The following is a 21087-nucleotide window of genomic DNA, read 5'->3' as shown; positions in this document are numbered from 1 at the left end:
TTGTCGTGTTCTCAAAAGTCTAACTACATACTTTCTGCTGATGTCTTTTCCATATAAGAAATATGTTGAAAATCCGAAAATGAATAAAATTCCAGCTTAGTAAACTAATTCGTTATAAGAAGAAAAAAAACACTTGCTGCATGAATTACCACTTATCTCCATTGTTAACTTTGGCACTTTCATCCCAATTTGAAACTTGAGTTGCAATAGCAGACTCCATATGTTTGTAGAGTTCTTCTACACAACCACCTACTGTTCTCCAACCTCCGCACACCAAGCCTACGTGGCATTTTTTTTTCTAAATATGAAATGTGCATTTTGACCAAGGAATGAAGGTAGAATATGCATTCTCATCCTTCCTGAGTTCTTCTTACTCTGTCTAAACTTCACACAGACACTCTTCACATGGCAAACCCTAGATCTAGGGTTGTAAGATAGCTTCTTTTGCCCAATAAACTCATTTCCTTCTTCTCCAATCTCTATCGCCATTGCCAATACCCTCAAAGCTATCAATCTCTCTCTCTCTATTGAGAACTTTTGCTTTGTCGCCGTCCTCCTCCACACTACAAGAACCAGATCCCATTCCCCTCTCTCTCTCTCTCTCTCTCTCTCTCTCTCTCTCTCTCTCTCCTTCGAGCTACTCAAAAACCTTGACTCAAAATCGCTTCCAATCTCCCAAAGACTCCACCTAACCTTCTCTCACATCAATCCAATACCTTCCTTGGTCCTCTCCACACCAATCTGTACCCCAATGCCGACCATACGGTTCTGGGGTTTAATCATTGGCTCATCTCCAACCCTAGTTTCACTCACACTGATAAAATCCTATACTACTTCATTGATTACTTCGGCCGATGCAAGGATTTCAAGGCAATCCACGAAGTCCTCGTGAATGGAGTTGGACTCGTTGTGCCTAAAACCCTGGAATATGCCATTTACAGGCTCATCTATGCTAAGAGGTCAACTGATGTGTCATTTTTCCAGAGAATGGAGATCGATTATGAGCTCAAGCGAGACAAAGAATTGCTTTTACTGGTGGTGGAGAAGCTTTGCGGTAAAGGGTATGCAAGTACACCGAATGAATGGTGAAAAACTAGGCGAAAGAATTTTTCCTTAAGAGAATTTGCGATTTGTTGGTGAAAGGTTGGTGTGTGGATGGGAAGCTTGATGAGGCCAAGAGATTGGCTGAGGAGATGTATAGGGCAGTGTTCGAGATTGGGACAATGGCATACAACATGATTCTTGACTGTGTTTGTAAGATTTGTAAGGAGGACCTATTTTGGCTTCATTCGGCCAACTACTATTTGCTTCCCTTAGAAAGGAATCTGAGAGAAGGGGAGAAAGGATCTCGTCGAGTGAGGGAGGGAGGGAGAGAAATTGAATCATGACAAAGTCGACCAAATCGGTTCGTCACATTAGGTGTCTGGTGTGTGGTGTGCGTTCCATTAGACCTGAGGTTGAGTAGATTATTTCATTTTTGTAAAGCTAAGAATGAACATAATCCCCTCGTGTGATTATTGGCACATAGTGTCCTAACACAAAGTCACAATTAATCTCGAGAGTGCACAAACCTTTGGCAAGAAAGTTTTCGCAAGTGCACCATAAATTATTCAAAGGGCAATTCTCCCATATCAGAACCCTAAAAATTGTCAAGGGTTCGAACAATTGACCTCAACAAAGCATGCTACCAAGAGGCTCTTACCACTTGAACTAAGCCCTAGTGGTTACTCTCTAAAATTCTCAATATGGAAGGTTGTTAAAAAAATAAATAATTTACTGAAGAGTACTATCTTTTCAACCCATTCCAGACCATTTCCTATTGCATTATATTGACGTTTCTTTTCTCACGACGATGGGGTATTTTTTACACAAAGCATGGCATCTGACAATAGTATGTGACTGGTTGGCTTCAACCCTCTCCTAAACCAGTGCTTAACAAGGGCTGTTTCAAGTTTCCTCACCTGCAATTACAATCGAAATACTTTAGAATGGAGTAATGCATCTTCTGGTAGAGCATAATAGCGGAAGTTTTACTTGTATATGGAAGTCATTCCTATGAACCATGTTAAATGCATATATTCTCAAAAAAGAATTTAAATATTCTTTTCTTCCAAGAACATCTAATGATTTGTATAAACATTATCTTGTTCTATTCTCTATCTTCGACATGAATATTGGAAACCACTCGTACATGTTGAAAGAGTGAGCCTCATATCATAAACATTTCCTTTGTTTTCAAAGGGATGTAGGTCCTTCAGAACACAGCCTTGCAATGATTACACAATTAAATTCATCCACTATCATTGATCTGATTAAAAAGCAGATGATGTCATTTCAACACTCACCCTTAAATATTGTCTAGTCTCAATTAGTGAGCCCAACACATGACACATTTATAAAAAAAAAAAAAAAAAAATGGGAGATAAATAGTGGAAGTAGGACTTGAACTTGGAATCTCTGCTATGATAATAAGCGAGTCCACTCAAACCGAGAAACTCAATCAAAAATTCAATGAAAACTCATTCCCAACCTACCATGTTAAATAATCAATTTTCCTAAAAGCGTAAACTAAGAGAAGATGTGAACTTGATCATTTAATTAACATTTCAAAAATGAACAACCAACTTGATGCAGTTTCGGCATCAGGACTGTCATTTACCTCACATCTTATAACAAACTTGCGAAGGGGATGAAGAAAAGTGCTGGCCATAAAATTTACTTCTTAATGTTTAGTAAATTTTGCATGAAGGGTGGAAAAATTACCATCAAAGTAGTCATTACAAATTTTCTTTTTATTTTTTTACTCAAAGCATGTCATGTAATGAACGTTGGATGTTCTTTTATAAATAAAGTATTTTGTAGAAAACAGAACAAAAAAAGTGAAAAATATACTTAACCAAAGAATGAGAAAATGAAGGGAAACATATCCGAATATTTTACAATTCTTCATCTGTATCAATTGTAGAGACAAAACGATACAAACATAAAGAAATAAAGGCCGAGACCCTAGATGCATCAGATCCAACAAGCACACAACGCTGACATTAAGATTTCCTTCTTTTCTACAAAGCAGAATTGAGTGTTCGTATTCAATTTTAGTCTATGATCTCTTACCATTATCTTTGATTCCATATTCCCATTCTATGCATTCTCTAACCTTTTAAAAATGTGTATTTCATTTATTTTTAAAAATCGAGAAACCCAACTTTTATACCCTGAAACCTCCTACCCTCAGGTCAACTTCTAAGCAAATACTCTCAACTTATTTCAGCAAATAAGTCTAAGCTACTTATTTCTGTAACTCCTACCGACCTATCAACTTCAAAACCCTCATAAGCACTAACCTCCATTGCAATAGAGCATATGGTCAAAATATAGGTGTATTAAATGTCCCAATAAGGTTAATTACTAAACATATGAGTGGTGTAAAAGAACATGGCCACCATAAACAGACATCATATGCTGTGTAAAACTTGCTTACATGCCAGTACCAGGGACAATGAAAGAAGTCAGGACTATACAATACATCAGCCGGCTCATTGGCAATGTCCAACTTTAGATTCCTTTCTTCTTGCAAGAATTTTATAGCAAGTTCCTCGGAAGGAAACAGAGAGGAAATCAATCTAGAAGGAAAACCAACCTGCCTAACAATGAATGGCTCCTCAGCGAGACTTAAAGGTTCAGTTAGAATAGTCAGAAATCCATTTCGGTTTCCATAAACGATATCTGTAAATGGCCGGTCACCCACCTGCCACACATATAATGATGCTATAATTATCCTTCTAAATGAAAAAATGAAGCCATATATTAAAGCTGTTCAGCAAATTCTTTTATGTACCATGATAAGTTGTGAGGATTTACAGCCGAAGTGATTCTCAATTTCTTCAGCCCTTCCAGCTGGTTTCTTCACCTCTAGAGCACAACATATAGATGCTCACATCAATGTAATGTAATATTGGCATTTTTGAAATAAAATATCAATGAAATAACACTGGCATGCCAATGTATTAGCAGGGAACTGATGTAAGTTTAAAATGCCCAATGTTTTAAAATCTGAGTTGCTATTTCTGCTCAAAATGAGCCCAGCATTATATAAAGCTATAGAACATGGTAGGTATATAACATGGATGCACAATTTCTGATTAACACTGAAAAGGAAACTTCTATTTCAGTGTAAATAGGAGAAGGAAACACTCACTATGCATTATTACTTTGATTCCAATTACCCCCTCAAGCTCCCTAGCTTTTGAACCATCAATGTCATACTCATACAGCCCTAAACCATTAAATGAACAACGTAACACAATGATGTTAGCAAAAAATAGAAGCACCTGAATAAAAATAAAGCACAATTTGCAGGTGTGTAATGCCAAAATTTACCTGCCGAATTGCTGAACACTGCAATTTCTGGGCCAAAAACCGATTTACACAGCTCAAGTGACGAACAAAGAGGGCCCCACAATTTTAAAGAGTAAGGTGCAGTAAGAGTATTATCCTTATCAAATACAACACCCTTGAAACCCCTCCTGTGCAGCTCAATCCAATCAATGTATCTTATGTCAGGCACGGAGACATGCGGAAGTGCCATGTGCCTGTCCTTTACAACCACCATAGCCGAAGAAACAATGCCCTCTAAGTTGAGTCTCTGGCCTAGTGCTGCTTTCAAATCTGCAGACCACATGTTCGTGAAAAGATCTCTAGCTTTCTCAGATTTGCTACTTATAAACAAGAAAAAAGAAATTCTCAGATTGGCTATCTTATTTTCACTGTTCTTGTTTGTGGTTCTGGGATTTTGGGTTGTAATAATCTGATCAGCAATGCCACTCTCGACACCAGTCTGCAAAACAAGGATTGATCAGTTTTATTCAATGCTTTTGTTAGCCGATGGATATGCAATTACTTTGAAAGAAATATGCATACAAGAAATTGATGTTACAAAGAAAAGAAAGGGATCCAGCCAAAAATAAAAATATTTTCCAGATAAAACATATTGGAAGTAAGTTCTCTCCATCACTTCTAAATATAGTTAAAACTACCGAATACCATGGAAAGCATGTTACAGCAATGAATAACTTTTCCTTGATAACGATGTTGCATAGTATAAGTAATCGTTTTATTTCACACTTGCACCCAGCTAATTAGATATCAGGAAGAAGTTACTATAAAATTTAGAACTTACAGAGATGGGAGAGACAAGCAAACATGAAGTTGATGGTGTAATTCAAAACATGAAGGCGGAAAACATTGTAGTTTGTCTTGGAAGGAGGTCAAAATGTTAAAAAGCAAATCATAGTCACCCCGGTCTTGTCTTTGTGTAACAAAAGCAATATGATCATAAACACCAATTAGATACAAACAGAGAGACAGGCTTTAGTGTGACAATGGCATTCACAGCTTCGGCTCTATCATGGAGTTCTTCGTCATGGCTGTATAGCTTCGAAGGAAACTTGAAGGAAGCCACTAAAATATCGGACAAAAGAACCTTTTGGCTCAGAAGAAAGCCACCAAGACCTGCAAGGTAGAAATATAGTTCATCTTTTAAAAACAAAATAGGTTTCCGTTACTACCCCTTATATTTGCATCTTTAAAGTGTGCTTGACATTGCTCAGCTGTTGAGAAAGTGAAGGAAAAGAAAACTAAGGCCCTGTTTGGATGTTGAGTTGAGTTGAGATGAGTTGAGTTCTTTATGAATAGAAGTGAGTTGAAATAGTGGAGTTTTGTGGGGCCCACCTAAGATGAGTTTAGATGTGTTTGGATTTTAAGATGAATTTAGATGTATTTATGAAAAGTTGAAAAAGGTTGAGTCCCGCGTGTAAAGAGGTGTTGAGTTGAAAAAGGTTGTGGATCCCACATGCAAAGAGGTTTTGAGTTGAGATGAGTTAATGATTTGAGAGTTGGGTGTTTGGATGTTAGACTTAGCTTAAAATTAGATTGAACTGAGTTGATCTCAGTTCAGTCCAAGTTCCAAATGGGGCCTAAAAATACGCTTTTGGTTTGCACAGAAGAACGAAAAAGAAAACGAAAGCTGCATTATTCACAATTGGGCTTCTCTTTCCCTCCAACTTTATTAGCAAAAAAACTGCTTAGGAAAGGAAAAAACAATTAAACTGAGTTTTGGTAATATTATTATACTTGAGAGTTGGTGTGGGAGGAATAAGATAATTTTGAAGGAAGACGTGAGAGACTTAGGAAAGAAGGGGTAGCTGCTTGGCGAGAAGGCTGGCATTACAGAAATTATCTACTGCCCACGGGCAAGGCTTCAGATTCTCACTGCCACTCTGCTCAAGTAATGTATGACTGAACCATCTTATCTTTAGATTGTGTTAGTTTCATTTTCTCTCACATGTCTAATTCAGAAGGAAAATTGATGATTTGGTCAGCCAAGGTTCTATATTTCGATTTCAAGTATATAACAATAAATTATAAGCTTGGTCATGGTCTTAGTAGTATATAAATTAATCCCTAGGGGTTGGCTCAAATGCTAAAGGTCTTGGCCTTAGTTGCATGCTCCCTCTAGGTCTAAGCTTCACACTATCTAGGGTGCAAACAATTTCTAGAGGCCATCAGACTCAAGGACTTTCTCCTTATAGCTTTGCCGAGGGCTTGTGCACCCCAAGGATTAGTCGGGACTTTGTTTCCAAACACCCAGTGCCAATAAAAAAACGATAAATGTAACAAATTTAAGGAGCATGGGCTTTGCCTACTCTTATGAATAAAATACCTTGATTACCGATCAAAAAAAAAAGAAGCATGGGTTTCATAAGTTAGGAAAATTGTCATGTAGAAATGTACTACATAGCAATGGAGCATAACTAGAGTAAGTAGAAACTATACGGGAATGTCTATCTCATAATAGGTAGTAGATAAGAGTAAAATGGGTAGTGGATTTGGAATTATAGGTTAACTATATGCGAATACTTTCTTTTGATAAGTAGTTAAATGCGAATACTGACCAAGGTTTAAATATCTAAGAACTATAAAATACTCACCAAGAGCACGGAAAACAGAGATAAAAGGTAGTGTGGCTTTTCTATTTGTGCATAAGCTCTAGAATTTGACTTCAATGATCTTGCATAGCATTAACATGTTAAGGGACAAATAGCGATTGAAGCTACATGTCCTGGAATGTAATATCATATTCTTTATCCATATACTTCCCTGAAAGTTAAATGGTTCAAGTTATGGCTTTATAACTATCTTTGATAAGTACCTATATAAATAGTTTCATGGTTATAACATTATTTTGATGACATTTACTCGTCAAAAAAACAGAATTCCGGTTGCTCATGTTGATCTAAGGCTATAAGCACTTTGAAGCAAAAACATTTCTTCCATTTAGACAATGGGTTACTGATACAATAGTCCTGTGATAAATGTCAGCCAAAATATACATTGCATACATTTGACATGATGTCACCCCCAAGCATTGGATTCTAAATTTGGGTTGAACCTCAACCAGGGCCCATGGGACAGGTTTGTCTTACTGTATTAAAATTCTATGATTTAACTTTGTATATTGTTATTGTTTGAAGGTATGGATTTCAGGGTTTTATTTCATATGGTAGTAAGTGGGTTATAATAGCGGGCTTGTGATTTAACTTTTATATATTGTTATTATTTGATGGTATGGATTTTGGGGTTTTATTTCATATGGTAGTTAGTGGGTTATAAAAGTGGTCTTGCTGTCCGGCCCATGGACAGATTGTGGCACCAGCTTGGTGCTCAAGTAGTTGAGAATAGTCGACTTATATATGGAATCTTTTCTCCACACAAAAGTCAAGCTTTTGTGCATGACCATAGGGCTGCCAACAGCCCAAAGCTTCAAAGACATTTCTTAAGTAAATAAGGAAGGTATTATGTGGTTTAATTACAGGAAAAACGGCTTGGGACAGATTAGGAAGTTTCCCAATCTTTTGGGCAGCAGGATTTATAAATTTCTGAGCATATTAGGCAAGTTTTTGACTTATTAGCACAAGGAAATAGATAAGGGAAGTTGATTTGATTTGGGGGCTGGAAAATTACCAGGAAATTGCCCTATAAGAGGCTACCGAGATTTTAGAACTAATTATCAAGGTCTTCCTTTTCTTTATAGCAGAAGTTGACTTGAATGGCAAGCTGTCACTGCCAGGAAATTCCCCATTAGGAGGCTGCCAAGATGTTTGGATTGATTAGGAAAGAGATAAAACCTAGAGATCTTTTAGGTGCAGAGCTCTACATTTAGCATTAAAAGCCAGCCAACCCGAAAACTCAGCCCCTAATGTCGCCACTGCAACCTACTGCAAGTCCAAAAAATCTTCCTTGTGGTGCTAGTTTGGTGCCCAAGTTGTAGACTTATTTGCCATTCAAGCCGCCAAGAAGAATACAAGTAGCTTATGTTTTTACGTCATTATGTTATTATGTATAGTTTTATAAAACATTTGGAAAATGCTAAATATAATTAAGAAAAACTTACAAAATGTCAGTTATTGATATGTTGAAAATCATGAAATTTAAAATTCAAAAGAAAACTAACAAAATGAGTCTTGTAAATAAAATTGTAAGTAAAAGTATAAGTACACGTAGCACTACTCAACATTTTTATGTTAAGCCATTTTCATGATTCAATAAGATGATCAAAATTTGTATGATATTGGATCTCTTTCTGAGTGCAAGCTACAAAAGTAACATTCCTAACCCACGGGAAGGGGTGTTACACTAGTTCTAGCAATTTCAAAATCCTGTTCTCTGTTGCTTTCATTGGGTTAGAAAAACAGCATTGCTGGTTCCAGTTTCCTACCAAGAGATCCATTTACTCTTAAACTCTGGCTATATCCTTATAAATTTAGCTCCTCCACCAAGCGCTAAATAAAAGATTATTTCAATATAATGGCCTAATTTCCTACACCTTTGATTACAATTTAGTTCTTCTTGTACCTATCAAAAAATAAATAAATAAATATGTTCTTCCTTAGCTAGTAAAACCCTGTCACAGTGAACAGCTTTGGAAGCTACACTATGCAAACCTAGATTGCTTTCTCACTTTCTGCGTTGTTATAGCATAGGAGGTAGGATTCTATTCTAGTTGACAAATATCATATTAGTGTGCTCTATAAATATGGAGTTGTTAGGTTATACATGTCAAAGGAATTAGCTGGCAATTTAAAGTCAGCGGATTCTATACTTTGTACAGCTTTGACAGCTATCTTCTATGTTTATAAATCTTTTATTCTTTCCTTAATTAGGATATACTAGTTGTAGGCTATCTTTAGACAGTCTGTATATGGTAGTTTAGCTGTTTTTAAGGGCTGAAGATCAGCTTGTATTCTTTATATAATGGGAATTCTCCACCGAGATAAAACATACTTTTGCTCAAAGCTCTCTAAGTTTATCATGGCATCAGAGCAACAATTCTGAATTCTCTTGTTCTCAAGTCCAACTCTGCCCTAGTTCAGTCCCTTGTTCTTGATTATTCTTGATCAAGTTCTCTCGGCCTCATGTCTTCAGATAAGTCTGATGCTTTCTTGGTTCGTTTTAATGGAAAACACTACTCAGCTTAAGCATTCCACTTCAAGATATTTGTCAAAGGCAAGGATCTATGGGGCCATGTTGATGGCAACAAACTGCTCCTGACAAAAACAAAGACAAGGATCAGCACGCAAGTGGGAGGTGAAGGATGCTCAAATCATGCGTGGATTCTAGGATCTATCGAATCCAACATCATCTTGAACCTTCGACCCTTCAAGACTGCAGCCGAGATGTGGACTTACCTGAAGAAGCTCTATAGTTAGCACAACACTACTCGTCGGTTCCAGCTTGAACATGACTTGGCCAATCTCCAACAGGACTCTATCTCTGATTTTTACTCTAGCTTCATGAATCTTTGGGCTGAATATACTAATATAATCTATGCTACCTACCTCCCGAAGGTCTTAGTTCTGCTCAATCTATCCATGAAACTACTAAGAGGCATCAATTCCTAACGAAATTGAGATCTGAATTTGAAGGCACCAGGTCTAATCTTATGAACCGAGAACCTATCCGCTCCTTGGATGCATGCCTCAATGATTTGTTTCATGAGTAGCAGCGCCTTTTCACTCAAACCACCATGGAACAATGTAGATCCACCTCTGTTCTCGTGGCTTATGCAGCACAAGTCAAGCCAAAAGGCAAGGATATGAGCATTGTTCAGTGCTTTTGTTGCAAAGGATTTGGCCATTTCGCTTCAAACTGTCCCAAAAAATTCTGCAACTATTGCAAAAAGGATGATCATATTATCAAGGAATGCCCTACCTGACCCCCCATGTAATGGCCCAATGGACCACATGGCTTATACTTCAAAATGACTAGTCAATGATACAATTAGAGCCCCGTTGGAATCTTATAAAGAGCAAAAACTTCTCATTCCCAAGCAACGTGGGAACCCATTCACCACTTACCCTTATCCTTATCATATGGGGTATCGAATCTCCCTCCCTTAAATTCCCGACATCCTCGTCTGGTCTGTCTGTTGTAGGTGGCACGGCTGAAGTCCCACATTTCTGGTTGGGATAAGCTCTGATACCATTTGTAACGCTCCAATGAAAGGGCCCAAACCACATGGCCTATACTCCAAAAGGAATAGCCAATGATACAATTGGAGCCCCATCAAACCTTCTAAAAAGCAAGAACTTCTTCTTCCCAAGCAATGTGGGATCTCATTCACCACTTACCCGTATCCTTATCATATGGGGTATCATACCCCAAGAGATCTGAATCAGTTGAATCAGCATATACTGTCTCAGTTGACTCTTCTAGTACTGGTAGTTCAATGGATATAGCTCCTCTGACACAAAGTGATCCTGCTCCTGTTCAACCCGTGACCCCTAAAATGATTCAGCAAATGATCATTTATGCATTCTCCGCTTTAGGAATCTTCGGTAAACCCTTCTCTACATCACCTCCTTGGTACTTTGATTCCGAGGCTTCCCATCATATGAAAAACAATGCTCATTTCCTTACCAATATAAACAAATATTCTGGAAATCTCAAGATTCATACTGCTGATGGTAACCATTTACCTATCACGGCCACCAGTGATGTTTCTCCCTCTCTAGCCGATGTCTTTGTCTCTCCTGGTCTTACCACTAATCTTGTTTCTATCGGTCAGTTGGTTGATAATGATTGTAAAGTGGAATTCTCTAAATCTGGTTGTGTTGTGAAGGATCAACAATCAGAGAAGATGATCACGAGGGGGGCCTAAAGTAGGACGTCTTTTCCCTCTCCAATTTCCTTTGTATCCATGTTTCTCTTTGCTCTTTGTCACTTGTAATTCTCCTCATGTTGATTACTGAGCATGGCATAAACATCTCGGACATCCAAACTCTAATGTACTTCATGATTCACTAAATTCTGGTTTACCTGAGAATAAAGAGTCACCATCTCTTAGTGTTGTTCAATTTGATTTCAATTCTTGTCGACTCCGCCATTTCCCACTCACACACCAAAAGTAGTCCAGCCTTTTAATATGATACATAGTGATGTGTGGGGTATGACACTGGTTACTTATCATGCTAATTACAAGTACTTCATCACTTTTATTGACGACTATAGTCGTTGTACATGGATTTATTTCCTGCATTCTAAAGATGAAGTAATTTCTGATTTTAACCTCTTTCATGCTTATATTTAGACCCAATTTTCTGCCAATATCAAAATCCTTCACTCTGACAATGGGGGTGAGTGCATGTCTCAATTGTATCAAGAATTTCTGCAAACAAATGGCATAATCACTCAACGGTCTTGTCCTTCAACCCCCCAACAAAATGGGGTGGCTGAAAGAAAGAACCATCACCTTCTAGATGTTGTCCGACCTTTCTTTTAGAGTCATCTGTGCCTTCTCGGTTCTGGTGTGAAGCTCTCTCCACTACTGTCCACCTCATCAACAAATTGCCTTCTCCCTCATTGAACCACGTCTCTCCTTACACTCGGTTATTTGGTCACACTCCAAATTATTCTAACCATCGTACCTTTGGTTGTGTGTACTATGTTCATCTTCCTGCACACGAATGCATAAAACTCACGGCTCAATCAGTCCAATGTGCCTTTCTAGGATATTTTGTACACCAGAAAGGTTTTCTTTGCTATGATCCAAATCTGCGTCGTATTCCGATGTCTAGAAATGTGATCTTTCTAGAAAAATCAGTATTTTTTCTCCACTCAACACGATCCCCTTTCTCCTTCATTTTCTATTTTTCCCTTGTTTACTAACTCTTCTGCAAATCCCATACCTTCTAAGCCTCTCCTAATGTATCAGCGACGCTCCTCCGCCACATCAAATCAGACTTCCACACCTCCCGAGTCCCCTCAACTTCATTCCCCGACTGCTGATCATGTTCCAACAACTACAACTGCTCCTGTCAGACATAGTACTAGGGTTCGTAAACCCCAGAGAGGTTTGGTTTCACCCCTCCTTTATCCTTGACAGCCACCTTGTCCTCTACTCCTATTCCCTCGTCTTATAAACAGGCAATGGAGCATGAGTGTTGGCAGAAAGCTATTGAAGCATAACTTCTCACACTTGAAGAAAACCAGACCTAGATGTTGTTCCATGTCCCCCATCCATGAAACCCCTTGGCAATAAGTTGGTGTTTTCTATCAAGCATCGTTTTGATGGATCCATAGACCGTCACAAGGCTCAATTGGTGGTTCTTGGCAACAAGCAAGAGTATGGCCTAGACCACGATGAAACCTTTGCATCGGTAGCCAAGATGCCCGCCGTGTGAACCATACTAGCTCTTGCTGCATCTCAATCATGGCCTTTACATCAAATGGATGTTAAGAACGCATTCCTACCCAGTGATCTCAAGGAGGAATTTAACATGAAACTTCCCTCTAGTATGCCTACTTCCTCACCTAATGATGTTTGCAAACTAAAACGCTCTTTGTATGGTTTGAAGCAAGCACCAAGAGTATGGTTTGAAAAGTTTCGATCCACTCTCCTTGGCTTTTCCTTCACTCAGAGTCAGTATGACTCCCTTTTTCTACAGAGGACATCTAAGGGCATAGTTGTTCTCCTTGTTTATGTGGATAACATCGTTGTCACTGGTTCCGATATGGAGGCCATCTCTGAGATTCAGAAGTTGTTGCATTTTACTTTCCACATGAAAGACCTTGGCCAGCTCACCTACTTCTTGGGGTTAGAGGTGCATCATAGGCCTCAAGGTATCTTCTTGAAAAATATATATTATTGGGTGCATTAATAAATCAATACATTTTCTTCAGCCCAATACTAGAGAAATATATATGTGCATGACCAATAAGAAAAATGTCGGGTAGATATCACAGAATCTACAAACGGAGAAATAATAAAAATCGAAAAAAAAAAAAAAAAGATGAATAGACATGCACAAAATATATGTCAATAATGATACATAAAAAACATGTCAATATGTGAACATATGCATAGACACACAAAACATATATATCTCAACATAGTGCCCATATGTCAATACATAAACATATTACTAAATTTACAAGGCCAGAAATATGTAATACAGTATATCACCAAACCTGAGTTATCTGCTATGAAGAACTATCTGCTGTTAGCCATTTCAAAATCTGCATTGAATTTCATGCTTTTCTGTTATCAATAAATAAGAACTTTATTAGTAAGAAAAGTAGGCATGGCCCAAGTACATGGGACATATACAAGAGCAACACCTATGCCTGATTTTCTAAAGATACAACAAAATCATGAATGTTCATACCATTAAAATCTATACAATCAACCAATGGAATAAGGTATTAATAAAAAAATGTTCTAAGCTCGTCCATTATCCATTCACAATCCTCAAAACTCCGTCCATTCCTCTCCATCCTTAAGCACCACCATAAACAGATTGGGACCATCTTCCACATAGCTATTTGAGAATTACCTCGGATGCCTCTCCAACTTGCCGGCAAGTCAACCACACTTCATGATATCACCCAATGTAGCCCCACTCTAGCAAAGATATCATTCCATAAGCTCGTGGCCACATGATAATGAAATAATAAGTGGTCAACGGGCTCCCCATTTTTCTTGCACATGTAGCACCAATCCAACACAATGATTCAGCATTTATGTTAGATTAGATAAGGTGAGGATCTTCCTTAATGAAGTTGTCCATGCAAAGAAAGAAGCTTTTGGGGGGGCCTTAGGCCTCGTTTGGTTACACAGATGAGATAAGATGAAATCAAAGTTGAATGTTGAATAAAATATTGTTAGAATATTGTTTTTGTTTTGGAATTTGAAAAAAAAATGAATTGTTTATTATATTTTGGTGTGGAAGTTTGGAAAAATTGTAATGATTATATGATGATCATCTCATCTACCAAACCAAACCAAGCATTAGTCTTCCATATGTTCTTCCATGGAAATGGATTTAGGGACTTGTAGAATGAACGAATAGCGAGTCTCCCCTTCTTGGATACCAAAGGATCTTGTTAGCTCCCCCATTCATTCTACTAATATATACAAGATTGAAGAAGTCTATAAATGAGTCAATTTCCAGATCTTGTGCAACTCTTAGGAAAATGGCATTCCATTGAGGGGAGCCTCTAGATAGGTCCAAAAGGTCTGCAATTGAAGCTCCTGTCTCCATGCAATACCGTAGATCTCTAGGTAAGCTTCCTTTAAGGTTCGATCGCCACACCATAAATCATGCTAGAATCTAACTCTGGAACGATCCTCAATTGCAAAGCATGTGTGAGAATGTTGTCCATCCTCTTCTTATGTGTTTCCAAAGCCCCGACCCATGTGATCCACTCACCTCATTTGAGAACCATCCTCAGCAATATCCGCTCACCTCATTGAATTTCATACTTAATTGCATCAAATTACCAATTAGCAAAACTCTTTCATGGCCTGGAGAATGGTCGTGGGCCTCCCATCCCGACCAGAGAGACTGGTCTTCTCCCATGGTTGGGACACCATGAGAGACCATAGTCTCTCCACCTTGAGACCTAGATTTGTGCACCTGGAGAGAGTCTAAGCAATATCGGAGCTGAACTTTCTCGTGGCTCTAAGAGATGGGACAGACAAAGTGTGGAAGAAGAAGATTGCATGAGACACTTATGAAGCTAAGAGATATAGCAGTTGTGTGAAGATCAGACAAAAGAGAGTAGAGAATGGGAAGGAGTGTGAGAATACAAGAATTTGTTTAACTCTTTGTCACCTTTTAAACTAAGTGCACCGAGTGTGCACACAAGAAAAACCCACACAGAAAACCACTTTATCTTCAAAGTGGGTGGACTCAAAAGATATTGGTACCAACATAATGCAAATGCCACAGTTTTACACCTATGGTAAGGTCAAAACAGAAGCATAAATAGAATGTCATGCCAAATGGTTTTCAGATGCAATATCATATCAGAAACAGAGTATTGAGCCGATAAATATCATATAATCATATAAAAATTTCAGACTTCATATTTGCTCCTTTTTTTACAGTTGAGAACATAGTACCAAAAAATGATCATGTCTACATCAATCATGAACTATAGAGAGGTAGAGAACGGGAAGGAGTGTGAGAATACGAGAATTTGTTTAACTCTTTGTTACCTTTTAAACTAAGTGCACCGAGTGTGCACACAAGAAAGACCCACACAGAAAACCACTTTATCTCCAAAGTGGGTGGACTCAGAAACAAAGATATTGGTACCAACATAATGCAAATACCACAGTTTTACACCCATGGTAAGGTCAAAACAGAAGCATAAATAGAATGTCATGCCAAATGGTTTTCAGATGCAATATCATATCAGAAACAGAGTATTGGGCCGATAAATATCATATAATCATATAAAAATTTCAGACTTCATATTTGCTCCTTTTTTTACAGTTGAGAACATAGTACCCAAAAAAACTCATGTCTACATCAATCATGACAACAATAGTTCATTTTCTTGTTCAGATACAGAGAATAGTGCAAAAAATAACTGAGGTTGTTTTCGTAACAAAATATGCAAGTTTTTCATAAAATCAACCTCAGTCAGTACTTGGCTAAGTCAAGTATAGGAAGACCGCTTACCTGAACTTTTTAACATCTTTGAATTTCTTCACAACAGTACCAAGTGAAACAAATAGTCACCTAAGCATAATTACCACGATCCTGAGTAAACAGAGTTGAACACTATTTTTATGAAATAAAACAGATCATTCCTAAACTCCCATCAAATCTCTAGTGGCCTGGAATACATTAAATGCACTTAAAGGTCAATTCACGTATGACCCAAATTTAGTAAAAACCATTTATCCAACTCTATTTTTTTGGAGTACCTACACTTAACCCACAGATAACGTACAAACCAAATCCTCACGTTTTAAAAAATACCTGGGTGAATATAACTACGCAAGACTCACCATTATCTTAGATGTAAAAACCATACCCCTTCATAACATCAACTGAACTGACCACAAAATCACTCCCAATATACTCCACAATGGCCAAACAGTACAAATCTACCATAAACATGATTTTCAAATTTGCTGCTGAGAGAGTAAATAAACGGAGACAGAGACAGAGAGCAAACAGAGAGAGAAAGGACGACTGAGAGAGAGAGAGAGAGAGAGAGAGAGGCTGGGAGAGGAAAACTTACCAGCGACAAACTAAGGACCGGACGACGAGGTGGAGTGCGACAGGACTCCGTGCGGCGGAGGAGCCTGGGCGATGCTGCGAGAGAGAGAGAGAGAGAGAGAGAGCGACGCGATGGAGACTGAACCCGAGAGAGTGAGGCGCGGATGGGGGAAAGACTAGAGATAGAGGAAGAACCGATTACCTGGGCAGAGGCAGAGAGAGATGATGACAGTTGGCGTTAGTTGCTCCCAGTTTTGCAAGGCTGCGCTGTTTGATCTGGGTGGCTTAAGGTGACTCTTGGCGTGGTGTAAGGATGGCGTCCACACGGTGCTAGCTAGGGATTAATATATTCATTTATAAATATATATATATATAAACACACGTGTGTGTGAAAAATCTGGACAGAAGCTGGTCCTTAACGGCACACGGCACACTCGACAATATGGCAAATTGGGTTTAAAATACACGTCACGGTTCGAATCAAAAAATGTCTAAAATCGTTTGGGCTCTCTCTCCTCCCGTTCGAAATCGTCTAGGGAAAGATTGGTAAAGTATGCGATGTGTATCAATATAAGTAATATATATTTTTTTACATGTGATTATTTAAAAAAAAATAATCATACATTATAAAATTTTACAATTGTTCTCGACTTAGTCATATTTTTCTATGTTTTAAAAAAATTTATAGATAAAAAATAAACTTGAAAAGTACCTAAAGATATACAAGTCGTTAGATTTTTATTGTATAATTTTAATAAGTGAAAAAAAAAATGTGAATAATTAATAAATTAAATAAATTATTCACATACTCTCTCTATCTCTCTATAAACTTCTCATCAATCTCGTGGGTGACTTGTCGGAAATAACTCGTCGAAAAAAGTATTTTTTCCCACCATAAATAAGACTTGTCGAAATAAGTACTTTATCTCGTCCAGTTTGATTCATGAGAAAAAAAAATTCTGTTCGTGGGAAATAGTCACGGAAGGGCTTCGACTCGTGAAAAAAAAAATTTATTTTCGGTGAAGGGTCATTGTGGGTTGATAAATTACCACCAAAAGTTTTCATGGAAAAAACCATTTTGTGCCCATGAGAAATAGTCATGTTCTGGTCTTCTAAACCATGGAAAACAAAGATGTATTTTCGATGAGGATATACCGTAGGTTAATAAATTTTCACCAAATTTTATGGTGGGAAAAAACATTTTTGTTTCCGTAGGAAATAGTCACAGGTGGTCTTCTACACCGTGAAAAATGAAGATATATTTTCCATGAGGATATACGATGGGTTGATAAGTTTCCACAAAAAATTAAGGTGAGAAATAACCTTTTGCGATGAGAGCTCCTCTTCGTGGTGACCATGAACAACGACCCTGTTGTTTTGGATGTGGCGATCCATTTCACGTTCCTTTATGTGAAACCTGATCTCATTCATTATACAACTGGGATATGATGCAATCCATGGATCTGGACCACATGCTAATGCATAGATGTCATCAGTCACTTGGACTATACTTGTCGCACGTAGCTGTTGAATCTACATTTCAAAGAAGATAACAAAGTTACAGTATAACTCATATTTTCAAAATACATTTTAATAGGGATATTATATGCTCACGCGTTCTTTGAACCACTTTGGCAATTTAGTCTAGTGCTTACTGGCGATGTTGCTAGTGTCTTCTTCTTTGATAATATTATAGTGCCCACTAGAAAACATATTGATTTACAATGCAACTAAATATATTTAATGAATATAAAAGTTATTCTAGATTTACAAGCATAGTGTACTTGCGCAAGGTAATGCTCAATCTCGACGTAATTGTTAAGCACATACCATCGAGCCCTCAAGAACAGTGGTTCTGGTAATTTGTAAGAGATTGATGACCTTAATGGACGCACCTTTTGCGAGAAAACAGATAAACTTCCTTCAGCTGAAGCTTGAGGAATGTCAAAGTTTCACTCGGCTCGGTTATATCTGGCCTCAATATCGTGAAGGTACATGGAGCAAAATGTCAAGCACGCCACATAAATGCTTCAGCAATTGAGACTTCAGGATGGGCCCTATTTCGAGTGTATCACTTGAACTTTCCAAGATAACTCTCAAACGGGTACATCCACCTATATTGCACTAGTTCGGCAAGCAATGCCTCATCTGTCAAATGAATAGCAAGGTGCACCATTAAATCAAAAAAGGCAGGAGGGAAAATCATTTCGAGTTTACATAGAATAATGGGAATATCCAATTGAAGTCGATGCAACACTGATAAGGTCAATGTACGTTCACATAATTCTTTGAAAAATGAGCTCAACTCAGTTAATGCTTGACGTATATCCTATAAATCCCGCTCATTTCTTCTTACGTAAACTTTTCTCTTTCTTACGTAAGCCTCCTTTCTAACGTAAGCAAATTTCGATGACGGAATTATGCAACAGTCTACCATTCTTTCCGACGACTGTAAGCATCGTCATGTGTGCCGAACCATGACGATGTGCCTCTCGAGATATTAGGTGACTTCTAAAGTACGCCCAGTGTTTAAATGTACTAGAAATATTTATATGAGGTATTTACAGTATCGTTGAGTTAAACTTGTTTTTAAATGAGACAATTATAATATTTTGAAGAGCTCCAAAATATTATAATTGTCGGAGATCATTTTAATATTAATTATTAAAATGATTCCAGTTATTTGAAATATTATGGGATTTAAATTATATTGAAAGCTTTAATTAATTTAATGGTTTTATTCTTTTAAAGATATTAAATAAGACTTCATCATTTTATTAATAATGAAGAAATATTATTTTATAAACTAAAGTTAGTTTAAAATAATATTTACCTTAATTCTTCTGAGTGCTTCTAATGTTTACGCATTTTGAAATCAGTATTTTAATATCTCAACGTTAGATCGTTTTGAGGATCCCCAAGACGAAGGGACTGGATTAAATATCCAAACTCCCCTCTGCTTCCCCCTCACTTTTTCCCCAGCTCTTTCTCTCTCTCTCCTCCCTCTCTCCTTCGGCGTATGTGATACGTGACCCTCTCCCACACCGAAGCTCTCCCGCACAGCCCGACGCCACCGTGCATCGGCAGCTCTCACCGCTGGCATCGTCGTACTCCTCTCCCTCCGGCGAGTCCATCCACGGCAGCCCCTCTCCCTCACGCTCTTTCTTCCTCCTCACTGGAAGCATAATGCCCGAATGGGCTTGCTGTCCTTAGCGCCGTCGTGCGCCGTTCTCCGACGTCACCACTTCCACAGCAGCTTCCTCTGCCACCGGCCACCACCCTCCAGCAATCTCAGCTCCTCCCATGCAGCCACCTTCCCCCTCCATCGCACACACGCACGCACGAGGAGACCCATGCACGGCTTCACCGTGCGCGACCTCTAGCACTGCCGTGCGCGGCACCCACGGCCACTAGGCGCCACCATGGACCTCTCTCTACCTCCCCCTTCCTCCTCCACGTGAACCATGGCCAGTAGCCTCTCACTCACGCATGGCCTCCCTCTCCCTCACACGCACTGGTTGCACGCCGTGCACCGCCACCCACGATGGGTAACCACCCTCTTCAGCCTCTTCAGGCCACCACGAAGCCAACCCAACCTCCCACGGCCCTGATCTATCACCCATGCACGCACACTCTCTCTCACTCTCCCACGGCCTCTCACCCACTGTGCGGCCAGATCCGCCACCGTGAGCCACCGTGGCGCCACCTCGACGCCACCACGAGATCCACCGCATTTTCCCTAGCCAAGCCCTAGGTCCAAACCACCACTTTACGTGGTGGGAAATCACTGCATGTGATGGACAGTCACTGCGCGTGACTGACTACCACTGTACACGGTTAGGTACGCTGTGTACCGCCCTTCATAGCCACCAACACAAGGCCTTCACGAGCCCTTCCAAGACCACACTTAGCTATCCAAACGCCCAAACAGTCAACGTACGTGGGTTAGCCGCCACGTACGACCTCTCCGACGTCATTGGCTGTGACGATCAGCGGGCAACGCACGAGTTATCCCGTCGATAGTATAACTCTCTAACCCTTATTAATTATGTTAGATATTGATTAGTTGATTAGGTTGTGGACTGTACTGTTAGTATTAGGAGAATGGTTGTGTAATATTGAGATGCGTTATGTAGTACGCTGTGAAGTGTTGGGCATATCTGTGTAGTGTGGTGACGTGAAGTGTTGTGTATGTGAAGTGTTGGGTATATCTGTGTAGTGTGGTGACGTGAAGTGTTGGGCATATCTGTGTAGTGTGGTGATTTGATATGCCGTGTATGTGAAGTATTGGATGTATTTGTGAAGTGTTGTGGACTATGCTGGGTAATGCAGTTGTGGAGGTTGTGTTGTAATGATGGCATGGTTGTACTGTGCAGTGTAGTTGTGGGGCATGTGCTGTATTGGCGATGTGGTATGTGGAGTGGGAACAGTACACGCTAAGTGTACTTTGTGTGTGGCGTAGTGTGAGATAAGGAGATTATATATAGAATATACTCTCCTGGCATATGTGGAG

The 21087-nt window shown here is 38.9% G+C and overlaps 1 protein-coding gene across 3 annotated transcripts; it reads right to left on the bottom strand.

The window, feature by feature from the left end:
• Positions 1–1577: 1577 nt before the first annotated feature.
• LOC121250309 (phosphatidylglycerophosphate phosphatase 1, chloroplastic/mitochondrial) lies at positions 1578–13570 on the bottom strand. Of its 3 annotated transcripts, none has more exons than XM_041149406.1 (6): positions 13528–13570; positions 4381–4837; positions 4199–4276; positions 3839–3933; positions 3641–3748; positions 1578–1961 (listed from the first exon to the last, which is right to left on the bottom strand). In XM_041149406.1, exons 2-6 carry the CDS (start codon positions 4679–4681, stop codon positions 1845–1847), a joined length of 699 nt encoding a protein of 232 aa, XP_041005340.1. In that variant the 5' UTR covers positions 4682–4837; positions 13528–13570; the 3' UTR covers positions 1578–1844. The 3 variants fall into 3 exon arrangements, with proteins under 3 accessions (XP_041005340.1, XP_041005342.1, XP_041005341.1); XM_041149408.1 differs by having other exon boundaries at positions 3839–3912; XM_041149407.1 differs by lacking the exon at positions 13528–13570 and adding an exon at positions 9343–9584.
• Positions 13571–21087: the final 7517 nt, after the last annotated feature.

The sequence above is a fragment of the Juglans microcarpa x Juglans regia genome, chromosome 2D (genome assembly GCF_004785595.1).
Source record: "Juglans microcarpa x Juglans regia isolate MS1-56 chromosome 2D, Jm3101_v1.0, whole genome shotgun sequence".
NCBI lineage: Eukaryota > Viridiplantae > Streptophyta > Magnoliopsida > Fagales > Juglandaceae > Juglans > Juglans microcarpa x Juglans regia.
This window is presented reverse-complemented; position numbering and strand designations above follow the sequence as displayed.

Coding starts and splice junctions, on each gene's coding strand:
- LOC121250309 (XM_041149406.1), bottom strand. CDS start 4,681: ATGTGGTCTGCAGATTTGAAAGCAGCACTAGGCCAGAGACTCAACTTA. Junction 4,277..4,380: donor AGTGTTCAGCAATTCGGCAG/GTAAATTTTGGC, acceptor TTAATGGTTTAG/GGCTGTATGAGTATGACATT. Junction 1,962..3,640: donor AGCCATTCATTGTTAGGCAG/GTTGGTTTTCCT, acceptor TTGTAATTGCAG/GTGAGGAAACTTGAAACAGC.